The sequence below is a fragment of the Zootoca vivipara genome, chromosome 11 (genome assembly GCF_963506605.1).
Source record: "Zootoca vivipara chromosome 11, rZooViv1.1, whole genome shotgun sequence".
Lineage (NCBI taxonomy): Eukaryota > Metazoa > Chordata > Lepidosauria > Squamata > Lacertidae > Zootoca > Zootoca vivipara.
Window position 1 is genome coordinate 559,944 of NC_083286.1, and position 12,744 is coordinate 572,687.

General features: G+C 43.1%; 1 protein-coding gene across 1 annotated transcript; it reads left to right on the forward strand.

Moving 5' to 3' along the window:
- The first annotated feature begins 5,837 nt into the window (after positions 1 to 5,837).
- Positions 5,838 to 10,214, forward strand: LOC132592793 (uncharacterized). Its single transcript, XM_060280038.1, has 3 exons — positions 5,838 to 7,396; positions 9,557 to 9,630; positions 9,736 to 10,214. Exons 1-3 carry the CDS (start codon positions 7,259 to 7,261, stop codon positions 10,139 to 10,141), a joined length of 618 nt encoding a protein of 205 aa, XP_060136021.1. The 5' UTR covers positions 5,838 to 7,258; the 3' UTR covers positions 10,142 to 10,214.
- The last annotated feature ends 2,530 nt before the right edge of the window (positions 10,215 to 12,744 follow it).

Below are 12,744 nucleotides of genomic sequence, written 5' to 3' on the forward strand. Positions count from 1 at the left end.
TCAGTTTTGCTAACAGACAACCCAGTCACCACAAAGAGCCATTGTGGCTGCACTGAGGGGGAGCAGTTGCCACCCCCACATCAAGCAGGGCCATAATTTGTACCAGTTCTTGGGCCACAGGTGAACATGGGAATGCTTCCTATGTTACTTTGAACAGATGTGGGTGTGCATGAGAAGGTCTTAAAAGGGTTGATCCACATGTTTTATGGCAAGCAGAGTTAAGGATGGTGCTTCTTTGCTGTGATTCAAGAGAAGAAGATAATTTGCAAGGAATTTTCTTTAACCCCCACACCACTTTCTTTCCTCCCCAAGCCACATGGGGAAAACTAGGGTGTGGTGGCTTAGAGAGGAAATCAGTGGCCAGGATTAGTGACACGCTTGTCCTGTTTCTTCCTTGCAAATTATTCCTTCTCCCTCTTGCTGCAGAGAAGCAGGGATAAGGGTTTCTGGCCCTGTGATTGCTGACAAACATGTATATAGGCCCAAATATGCATAAGAATGGTTTGTGAGAAAGGTAATTTCACCTGCTCATGCCCCAGAAAAGGCACATACAGGGCAAGCCGCAGTGGGATCAGGAATCTACTCTCGGAAGCAGAGGCCTGTATCTTCAGCTGTGGTTCTCAACACACTTGAAAGCAAGTTTCATTGAAATCCATGGGACTTGATTCCAATTCAATATGCTTCGTATTGGGGTGCAGGTCTTGCTTCTTAGGAGTCTTCCAAAAGTAACCTCAGAAGCTACCCAAAGTTTATTAACCACTAACAAAATCAAATGAAAAATAGGAAATGTTTGTCTCTCTCGGTGTAAAAGCAAGCAGTAAATTTCATGCTCAAACTTGACAATGCAGTAAAATCAGTTATTATTGGTTCTTAACAAAAGGGAGTTTAGAAAGAGATTTTTTTCAGGTGTTGAGAAGAACAAAAGATCGTTTTCTGAGAACATTTGCCACGTTACTCTGGAAATTCTTAGGAGTGCTGGTGTGAAGACGGCTCCTCTCCTCACTTCAGAAAGACCATTCTAGAGAAGCCATGGCTTTAAAACTATAGCTATACAACATTTGTGAACAATTTTGATGACTTATATACAGGTCTCTTTTCTGTTGGCTGATGGACTTAGCCCAGTATGCACCAAACCGGACATACTCTTCAAATGCTGTTTTACTACAGATTAACAATCTGTAACACTGTAAAATACCAACCTTTACAAGTTTAATCCATTTTATTTTTGTACAGTATTCGTATCCTTTCTAAGTTATTTTCCTGTCCTGTTTTTGTAAATCACATGAAATTGTAAAAAAGAAAAAAGTAGACATAGGTGTTTTTGTACATATGTATATATAAATTGTCCAATAATAAAAAATAAAATAAACAAAACCATGTTACTTGGAATGATTTGCATCCATAAATGACTGCACAGAATTTAGCGTCAGCTTTATGCCCAAGTGAGGATTTGAACCCTTATCTCCCTGTAATGGTTAATCCAGCACCAACCACTACACTACACTGCCTCTCAACTGAACTGCCTAGGCAAAAATTTAACCTGCCACCTGAAGCGCAACAGTAGCAAGGGTGCCATTGAAGTCTTTGTGGGGAGGCCAGGCCACAAACTGGGCACCAACACCGAAAATGATGGCCTTTTCTCCAGTTGCCAATCCACCTCACCTCTGAAGGCTCCAAGTCATAGAGGACTTTAAAGGTACAGCCAAGATGGCCCCCTCCCCCTCCCACCAGCTCCAGCCAGCATAACTAGTGGTTAGGAAGGATGAACATTGTGGTCCAAAACACCTGGAAGAAACCACGTTGCCTGACCCTCATGCTTTGAATTGTGCTTGGAAACCTGCAGGGAGTCAGGCTGGTCATGTGAGCATCACCAAAAATGGACATAGATTTGCATATGCAGATTGATATGTATAGATGCAAATTTAGATATAATTGCTGCAGTTTAAATAGAAATACATTGTGTTACCAGAGTGTGTCATTTTAGAGGGTGAAACTTAAATTTTGCGAATTTCTTCAGTGAAGCGTCTTAAAAATATGTTTTTGGGTGTGAGGAATTCAAATCTATTATTTTTGTGATTGGACAACATTTATCTTGGTTAAGTCTGTGTCTGATGAAGAAGCACATAAACTGCTTTAGGAAAACCAAAGAATTTAATTTTGCCTTAAGAAAATGCAGCTAATGCTAAATACTACTACGCAATAGTGATAAATGTAGGCATTGCGCACACGGATGAAACAGCCTTTCTCCATAACCACTGAACCGAACTGAAACAAATTTGGGCAGAACGTACCTTGCCCATCAGGGAGGGATCTGGCATAATAAAAAAACCACACCTTTCACACCTAAAATAATGATCAAACACAAAAAAGTGGCACCCAAATTAGACGTCGCCACCAGAAGCTCTGAAGACTCCAGCAGCATCCAAAAGCTGCGCTGCCAGATGACATCACAAAATTCCACAGCAACCAACTGAAAACAGTCCTTTTGCAGCAACAAGGCCCAGCTTTTTCAATAGGCCGCAGCATTGCCAAGCAGGGAAAAACAAACACAATAGGGTCTTTCACAACCAGGGGGGGGCACAGGGATGAGGCACAACAAAGGGAGGGGGGAACACATAGCCGGGGGGAGGGAGGACCCTGAGTCAGCCAAAGCAGGGGGGGTTGGGACAGGGAAAACTGAGTAGGCCAACCTCCAAAATGGCCATTCCACCTCCAAAGCCTGGCAGCATTAGGCAGTTGTTCATCATTTCCCCTAACATGCACTTGGGGGCACGGCAAGGGGTTTTTGCTTTTTAATTGAGTGGGTGTTGTGTCACATGCGAGGCTACAGCGGCCATTTTAAATAAGGCTTTTAACCTAGGCTTTATACTATGACTGATTGCCAGCCTCTGCGTCTTCAAAAAAACAAACAACCATGCACTTTCTCTCCCCAGTTTGAGTTCACAAACCAACACCACATCCCACATTCAAAACACCTACTCCAAAATTAGAAAATCCAAATAACCAAAACAAACAAACAAACCACAAAACACACGACACCCCCAAATCATACAATACCCACCAAAATAAATGACAACCCCAAAAATAAAATTAAACAATAGTAACTTCTGCTTCTCATGTTCTTATTTCAAAAAAATTTAATCTATATATATATATATATATATATATATATATATATATATATATATATGTTCATGATGCGTGCGCAGTAGCCAATGTATGGAGATACAGGGGGGGAGGGACAAAACTCCCCGGGGACAACAGAGGGCTCAGACAAAAGTAAATACTGGGAAATAGAACCCAGAAACTGACAGTTCCTTCTCCAAGGGTGGGGGCCATTGTAGGCAGATACCAGGGGGAGGGGCCAACACTCCCCGGGGACAACAGAGGGCTCAGACAAAAGTGCATGCTGGGAAATAGAACCCAAAAGCTGACACGGGGTGGGGGGAAAGGGGGCTCGATAGCTCATGGGTTGGGACAGGGTGGGGGCAGTCACAGGGATGAACCGGGGGGAGGGGGCAGGATAAGTCATGTGTCCGGACAGAGTGGGGGGAATCACAGGAAAGAACCACAGCAACGCGTGGCTGGGACAGCTAGTGCTATATAAAATAAAATATGCAATTTTGCACATATTTTACTTAACCAGCAAAACTAAATTATATTAATTTAACCAAAATATCTCTTGAGTTCCCAAGTCATGTTGCAACTTTTTACCACCCCTTGTTTTTGGAATTTGAAAGTTGAAAAATTCTGCACAATGTCTTACCCTAGCAGGGAAGGTGGTCTGGTGAGCTGGGCACCTGCTCTGTCTGTTTCCCGCTATATACCGTTGACGGGCACCTTCAAGGCCACGGCTTCCCTTTGGACTACACCAGACACTCCTTCAAACTGTCCTCTGACAGCGCTTCAAAGAGAGGGTTGTCCTTGCTAAGTAGGATTAGTGGCTCCGCAAAAACTAGGAAAGTTGTTTCAAGAGAGATGGTTATGAGATATTTTCCTGACAACCATAGTTGCAGTCAATATCCAAGCAGCCACATTTTGCACCCGCATAAGAATCTGGTTCTTAACAGTCTTCAAATGAAGGCTGCAGGGAACACATTGAAATTATGGCCTTGTCTATTTTGCTAGGCCATGGACAACTAGCCAGCCTGCCTTTGCCCAGGAGAGGTTGTGGCTGGTGCATCAGTCTCAGCTGCTGGATTGTCCTACAACCCAAACTGCAAATGCCATCCTTTTCAGAAAAGACAACCCTATCTAGATGCATTTACCCCTTTGAAGCTGAATGGGTTGGAAGAGGCCATCATCATTGCTTTGTGCAGCTTGAAATTGTCTTTGTTTCTTGCCATTTGACAGATGATTACATACAAAGATGAGCCCTTTGTCTGGAATTATGGGTTTTTATTTTGGCAGGATGGTGAGCAATCTTGCAAATCAGCAGTACAGTTGTACCTCGGGGTAAAAAACGCTACAGGTTACAAACGCGTCAGGCTAACCTAGCAATAGTACCTCAGGTTAAGAACTCTGCTTCAGGATGAGAACAGAAATCATGCTCTGGCGGCGCAGCAGCAGTGGGAGGCCCCATTAGCTAAAGTGGTACTTCAGGTTAAGAACAATTTCAGGTTAAGAACGGACCTCCAGAACGAATGAAGTTCTTAACCAGAGGTACCACTGTAGTTGTTTGTATACAACAAGGCTGAGTACGCACCAAACATTTAAAGCACATCCCATCATTTTTAAGGGTGCTGGGAATTGTAGTGCTGTGAGGGGTAAACTACACTTCCCAGGATTCTTTGGAGGGAAAATTTGCTTTAAACATACCGTATAGTGTGTACATCATTCACGACTGCTTCAGTCTCCCAAAAACAACCAATGGCAAAATTTAAGCCCATTCATCAGGCAACCTGGATGAGAAAACTATACATACAAAATTTGTATGTGGTCATATTGAAATGAGATGGAAGTTATTGGTTGATAGAGGCTGTGAAGAACATGTTGCTTCACTACTGAGGTAACACCACACGGGATGCAACTTTTGTGCTGTACTTCTCAAACTGAGAGTTATTACATGTAGTAGTCATGAGGAAAGGCAAGCAGCCAGCCTGGTGCAGGAATAAATGGCTTAAAGCAGACAAACCCTCTCAACAGGCAAAATGAATTCTCTTTCATGCAGCACATTCTGTAGCTGAACTATGGAATTTGCTTCCACAAGACGTACTGATAACCATGGACTTGAATGGCTTTAAAAGAGGATGGTTGTTTTCCATTCACTGTCATCAAGCATGCATCTCAATATCAGTTGCTGGGATTCACAAGGACAGAGATTTGCTCTTGCGCTCAGGCCCTGCTCGCGTTCTTCCCACAGGCAATGATTCTAAAGTGTTTAACATCTTGGACGAGTAGATTTACCACTCAATCTTAACACAAGTATGTTTAGAAATAAGTCCCATTGAGTTCAATCGAGCATTTTGACATAATCAAAAGGTATAAAGTACCCATCAACTGTATGAAGTTTATGAAATGCAGGCAAGCCGATAGCTTTACAATGGTTATACAAGAGCAGCAGACCTATTGCACCTCTTATATTTCATTACCTTTAAGCTCTTGGGTACCCTTGTGAATGTATGTGTCATACGTATCAGTCAACTGCAGATAACACTTCACATATTTGACAAGCTGGTCTCTAAAAGTAGGCCTATGAAAGTAAATTCCATAATAAATATGTTTGTCTTTAAGATGCCAGAAGACTCTTGGGGAACCTCTGGCTAGAGACAAATGTTTCATTCTGAAAAACACGTATTTCATTCATTATTAAACAAATTTTCCATGTGTGTTTGCAACCATGTGGCTATGTTTGTTTAAAGGACTGGTTTGCTTGAAGTTTCAAATACCGTACAACTTTCGGTCCAAATCAGAGCCGAATTATTTAGGGAATGGTTCATACATCATGTTAATTATCTAATTATTACAGCATTAACTGGTGATTTGCAAGTGTGACTCACAGATCAAGCAAGTGTGAACAAGCACCACAGATCAGGCAGAGTATTTTTTCAGCCCCTGCCCCCATAGATACCATGGAGTTAACTTGCATGTTCAGCTGCAAGTACTGTAATCAGGGAGGAGGAATCAAGTTATGAACACAGAATGTGTAAACTAACCTTAAAGGGTAGCAGATAACGGTGAACTTTATATATATTTCAAGATTAGATATTCGAAAGGGTTGAGCAAGTGTTTAATTTGTAATGCATTGAAAGTTTGAAATAACTAAAACTGAAGCATTTGAAGGTCAGCTTCTCCAAAAAGACAAAGGCTTAAACCTAGAAGGTGCTTATGCTGGCAAGTAAGTGTCTAAGATCCACAGCTGCTCAACTGTGGCAAAGTTATATCTAGTGCACACAAGAACATTGCAAATGTTGTCCCTTCAAAAGCACCATCAGAAAGAACAAGATGCTTTCCATAGCTTCTGAAGAAGCCCTCATCATCACAGCCCACCCTGCTCAGCGCCTCCATCTGTCCTGGGCTGTGTTGTGTTCCATCCATCTTGCCTGATCTCGGACATCAAGGAGGACCATCAGGGAACATGGAGCTGGAGAGCTGCCACTTTCCCAGGTTTACCTAGATTAAACAGGTCTGTGCACTGAATGTTTACATCACTGGAAATAAGGAAGGTACCTTAGCAGGATATTTAGCAGGATAGCAGGATACCTAGCAGGATATTTTTTGATTCCCCTGTATTAGGGGAAGTCACAATGCAATCCCCTCCCCCCTTGGCAGAGTTGTTAGGCACAGAGGAAATGTTTGCTTTTGCATGCATGCTGCTGAAGGAAGAGAGACCACAAGACACAACTCATGGATAAAGGTGGGCACTGTGGGAGCGCTGTTAATGTTATTTGCCAGCATCCTCAAAAAACACTGAGTGCTAAAAGAAGCTTTATTTTATTTAACTGTATGTTACTGGCAAAACTTGAACATTCCTCATTGCCCTATACCTGCTGCATTGCCTAAATGTCTGTGATAAAATAACCATTTGCATATTTTGCATAAGGTTTCACCAGAATTGCTTATTTAAAGTAATGAAAAGCTGTTCTGCTTCCTTTCCTTTCCTTTCCTTGTGTTCCTTGGCAGACCTCAATATTTGTTTGTTTCTTTAAGAATTTGTTGCTGTGCCTTCTCTCTTTAGCAACAAGGAGGCTTAGAAAGAGGGAGGCTTACCCCTAAAGACAGTCGTGGAACCAAACAATAAATATAATCCTTGGAATAAATGCAGGAGGAGCAAGTATCTGAACTCGTACCAGCTAGAAAATCAACAGCAACCCCCATTCACAACAACTTGAGGTCAGCAGTCTATCTACCTCACCGTTGTCATCGTCAGGCTGATCAGGTGTACGCTTGCTCAGAAGTAAGTTCCACAGCATTCGGTCAGGAGTGCTCTTATGCAACCCTGCATAGGGTTACAACCTAACTCTCTCCTCCAAAAACACCTCATGCTGTAAAAAATCAAGAATCTTCTAAGGACGATGTAGAATCTCACTCTGAAATAAGTTACAGAGCTTTGGCATAGACCTCAAAATGGCCTTTTATGAGATTTAACTTGGTTCATTGAAAAATCCCTAAGTAGGGTCTCTCCCCATGATTTTAAAATGTGGAAGGGGGAAGGGCAGGGTGATGGGGAGGCTCCAAGGGGAACAAGGGATTTAGAGGCCAATGTGTCTTATCTTGAATTGGGCTGAGAAGCCAGTACAATTGCCACAGAACCAGTTAAAAATCTTAGCATCACCTAGTCCCCTGAGGTGAGCTGCAGAATCCTGTACAGTATTAGCCGAAATTACAGTGGTACCTTGGTTTTCAAACTTAATTCATTCCGGAAGTCCGTTCCAAAACCAAGGTCTGCTTTCCCATAGAAATTAATGCAAAATGGATTAATCCGTTCCAGACTTTTAAATATATACCCTAAAACAGCAATTTAGCATGAATTTTACTATCTAATGAGGCCATTGATCTCTGAACACAATTGTGTTTCCGAGCACAATTCAAAGTGTTGGTGCTGACCTTTAAAGCCCTAAACGGCCTCAAAGGCCCAGTATACCTGAAGGAGCGTCTCCACCCCCATTGTTCAGCCCAGATACTGAGATCCAGTGCCGAGGGCCTTCTGGCGCAGAGCCGTCTCAATCATGTTGGGCGCCCTGGTGCGGAGATCGCTACGGTGCGCCCCGCCCCCCTAGAGCTGGCCCTGTTCTGGCGGTTCCTTCACTGCGAGAAGCAAAGCTACAGGGAACCAGGCAGAGGGCCTTCTCGGTAGTGGCGCTCGCCCTGTGGAACACCCTTCCATCGGAGGTCAAGGAGATAAACAACTACAGTACCTGACATTTAGAAAACACCTAAGGCAGCCCTGTTTAGGGAAGTTTATAATCTGTGATATTTTAATGTATTTTGTTACTTGTTGGAAGCCGCTCAGAGTGGCGGGGGAAACCCAGCCAGATGGGCGGGCTATAAATAAAATAATAATAATAATAATAATAATAATAATAATAATAATAATAATAATATGAAAGCAATAAACCAGGCTGCAATCTACTACCCAGTATCAAAAACTAGCAGTAATCTATCCATTGCCATTGGAGGGAGAGGCGGGAGGGGGAAGTTGAAGTGTGTGTGTGTGTGTGTGTGTGTGGAAACACTCAAACTGGGGGGGACAAGGAGCGCATGGGGAAGGAGGTGGCTAACTGGATGCAGGAGAGGGGAGTTTAAGGGTGGGGGGAGGAAAGGGAGGCAAAAGTTCTCTTCTCCTGCCCAAGCCAGCCCTCTCTACCTCTTTTTTTCCTCCCCTGCATGTTTTCCAGGATCTACCCACACTCCCCATTCACCCAGGCGAGTCCGAGGGCTTCTGTCTCCACTTTGGGCAACATGACAAAGCGGCAGCCACAGGCTGCCTGCGTGTCCCTGGCATGGTGGTACCGGGATGAGGCAGCGGAGTGCAGAGAGGAGGCAGAGGTGGCTGCTCTCGGCTGCGCCCCTAGCTGGAGAGCCGGGTGAGCCGGGTGGGCTGGAGCCTGCGCTTGGGAATGCAGTGCAGCCCGAGGGAAGGTGAGGGGGTGGGAAGGTCAACCTGTCCAGCCTAGTTCCCCCACCACATGCTCCCCCCAAACACTGTCTCTCTGTGCGCTGGGGGAGAGTGGCCAACTTCCAAGTCTCCCTACTCTCGAGTCACTTACATTCCGAGGAGCCCAACTCCACTTTGTACTGAGGAAACTTTTCATAACTTTTAGAAACTTTTTAAAAACTTAAAAAAAAAACTTTTTAATGTTTTTAGTGCCTTTTTGGCTCTGGTTTGGTTGCATGGGGTTTTGGGCCAAAAGTCTGCCATTTTAGCTCTGGTTTGGTTGCATGGGGGGTTTGGGCCAAAAAACTGCCTTTTTAGCTCTGCTTCGGTTGCATGGGGTTTGTTGGTAAAAATGTGCCTTTTTAGCTCTGCTGTGGTTGCATAGGGTTTTTTTTGGTAAAAAATGTGCTTTTCTCAGATTGCCTTCTAATGTTTTCTATTCCTTCCCTTTTTCCTCAGGTTCAGACTGACTTGGGTGACTTCTCCACGTTCAGTTTGAAGATTTTTGAAAGGTGTTCAGCATCTACAGTCAGGTAAGTTTCTTTGCACTTTTATTAAATTTTTCATAAAAAAAATTTCTACGGTTTTCAGTGTCTTTCTTTAAGTTTTTAAAACTGTCTTCTTTTTTTCAACTGTAGGAACATGGGTCCCAAACAAGCAGCGGCCGAGAAGAGGACCAAGGAAAAGATCACCATAGAGATGAAGAAGGAGATCGTCCGAAAGCATGAGGACGGCATGCGGGTGACAGACCTCGCCAGGGAGTACGGGAGGAATCCATCCACCATCGGGACCATCCTGAAGATGAGGGAGAAGATCCTTGCGATGGAAGCAGCCAAGGGAGTCACCAGGATCATGCCCAACCAGCCAGCTGTTCTTGAGGAGGTAGAACTGACTACTATCTGTCCATCTCCAGTGCCTGTTTCTTCTTTTTTCCTGGCTGTTTCATGCAGGCACCCTTCATCCATATCACTATTCTGCATGCTACACAGCTTACCAAGGGACTTTTGGGCTGTGGGGAAACAGTGTGGCTCAAAACTATTTTGAGAAGGGACACAAACATTCCACTCAAATATAAAGTGAAAGATGTATATTCCCCTTTCTCGAGCACTTCTCATCGCCTGCATGGTGAAACGGCCACACAGCAGTTCATTACTGTGTATTATAGTGGCCTCTGGTGGTGAATGTGATGATCTGGAGCTTATTTTTTCTGTAAGGCAAACCATTTGGTTAGGATTTTGGCCTCAGCAGCAGCTCTTTCCCCAAAGACGAGCTCTGTAGTTGCATGATGAAATAACACTCTTGCAAAGTTCTGTTGCAAAGGTACACACTGTGCTTTGCAAAGACTCATGCTGTATACATACTACTAACAAGTGTTTTTGAGGCTTCCAAGTTAAGGGAAGTAATGAAAGCAACAGCTAATGTTGCCCATCGTACCAACGTTGATAGAAGAATTCTCAAAATCAGGGAGTGGAGAAAAGCATGGCCTCCCCTCTTTAAAGTCACGGTTTGGTTTTTGCCATGGAAAACAAAGTACTTTGAAGAGCTATACCTGCAGCATCAGGAGGGGAAAAAGAACATTCCCCTTCCCTATCAACACAGTAATATTTTTAGTTTTAGAAGTTTGCCCAGCTGCAGAAAAACATAGTTAGCAAAGTAAGGCACATTGGCAGTCTCTATGTAAATGAAACATTGGGCATCCCTGTGGTCTTAGCACCTCTGTTTTTAACTAGAGGAGGTATAAATAATAATTTAAAAATTATTATTCTTTATTCTTATTCTTATTATTACTACTTATTATAATTATATAATATATAATTATACATTACTACTACTTATAATTACTACTACTTATTATAATAATATTATTATAATTATAATATTATTATTATTACTAATTATTATTACTACTACTACCATATATTCTGGCGTATAAGATGACCCCCGACTTTTGAGAAGATTTTCCTGGGTTAAAAAGTAGTCCTATTTACTTGTACCCCGCCCATCTGGCTGGGCCTCTCCAGCCACTCTGGGTAGCCTCCAACAGGATATTAAAAATACGATAAATAAAACATCAAACATTAAAAACTTCCCTATACAGGGCTGCCTTCAGATGTCTTCTAAAAGTCAGGTAGTTGTTTATTTCCTTGACATCTGATGGGAGGGCGTTCCACAGGGTGGGCGCCACCACCAAGAAGGCCCTCTGCCTGGTTCCCTGTAACCTCACTTCTTGCAGGGAAGGAACCGCCAAAAGGCCCTCGGAGCTGAATTATGTGGGTGGAGACGCTCCTTCAGGTATACTGGGCTGAGGCCATTTAGGGCTTTAAAGGTCAGCGCCAACACGTTGAATTGTGCTTGAATACATACTGGGAGCCAATGTACAGGTGAAATTTGAAAAATTAGAATATCGTCGAAAAGTTCATTTATTTCAGTAATTCAACTTAAAAGGTGAAACCAATATAGGAGATAGACTCATGATATGCAAAGCAAAATATGTCAAGCCTTTATGTGTTGTAATTGTGATGATTATGGCGTACAGCTGAAGAAAACCCCATATTCACAATCTCAGAAAATTAGAAGAGTGTTTAGCTACTCAATCCATAACACCTGCAAAGGGTTCCTGAGCCTTTAAATGGTCTCTCAGTCTGCTTCAGTAGGAATCACAATCATGGGAAAGGCTGCTGACCTGACAATTGTGCAGAAAGCCATCATTGAGACCCTCCATAAGGAGGGAAAGCCTTAAAAGGTAATTGCAAAGGAAGTTGGATGTAGTGCTGTATCAAAGCACATTAATGGAAAGTTATGTGGAAGGGAAAAGTGTGGAAGAAAAAGGTGCACAAGCAGCAGGGATGACTGCAGCCTGCAGAGGATTGTCAGGAAAAGACCATTCAAACGTGATGGGGACTTTCACAAGGAGTGGACTGAGGCTGGAGTTAGTGCATCAAGAGCCATCACACACCAGGCTTGTAATTTTGTCAAAAAATGAGATCAGATTAGTCTGACATGTCTTATTTCTCAGAAACCAAGTCTTATTTCTCAGAAATCAAGATAGGCTACATCCACAGCGTTCCCTTCATCTACCAGGCTTGTAATTTTGTCAAAAAATGAGATCAGGTTAGTCTGACCAAGGAGTGTGGTGGAGTCTCCTTCTTTGGAGGTCTTTAAGCAGAGGCTTGACAGCCATATGTCAAGAATGCTTTGGTGGTGTTTCCTGCTTGGCAGGGGGTTGGACTGGATGGCCCTTGTGGTCTCTTCCAACTCTATGATTCTATGACATGGCCTATTTTTCAGAAACCCATGCTGACTTTTAGTAATCACTAGTGATTTTTTTTCTAGGTGCTCACAGACCGTTTGCTTAATGATCTGCTCTAGAATCTTTCCTGGTATTGATGTCAGGCTGACTGGGCGGTAATTGTTTGGGTCCTCTCTTTCCCCCTTTTTGAAAACAGGGACAACATTTGCCCTCCTCCAGTCTGCTGGAACTTCACCTGTTCTCCAGGAATTTTCAAAGATTATTGCCAGTGGTTCTGAAATCACCTCTGCCAGTTCTTTTAATACTCTTGGATGTAGTTCATCTGGCCCTGGAGACTTGAATACATCTAAACTAGCCAAGTATTCTTGTACTACCTCCTTACTTATTCTGGGCTGTG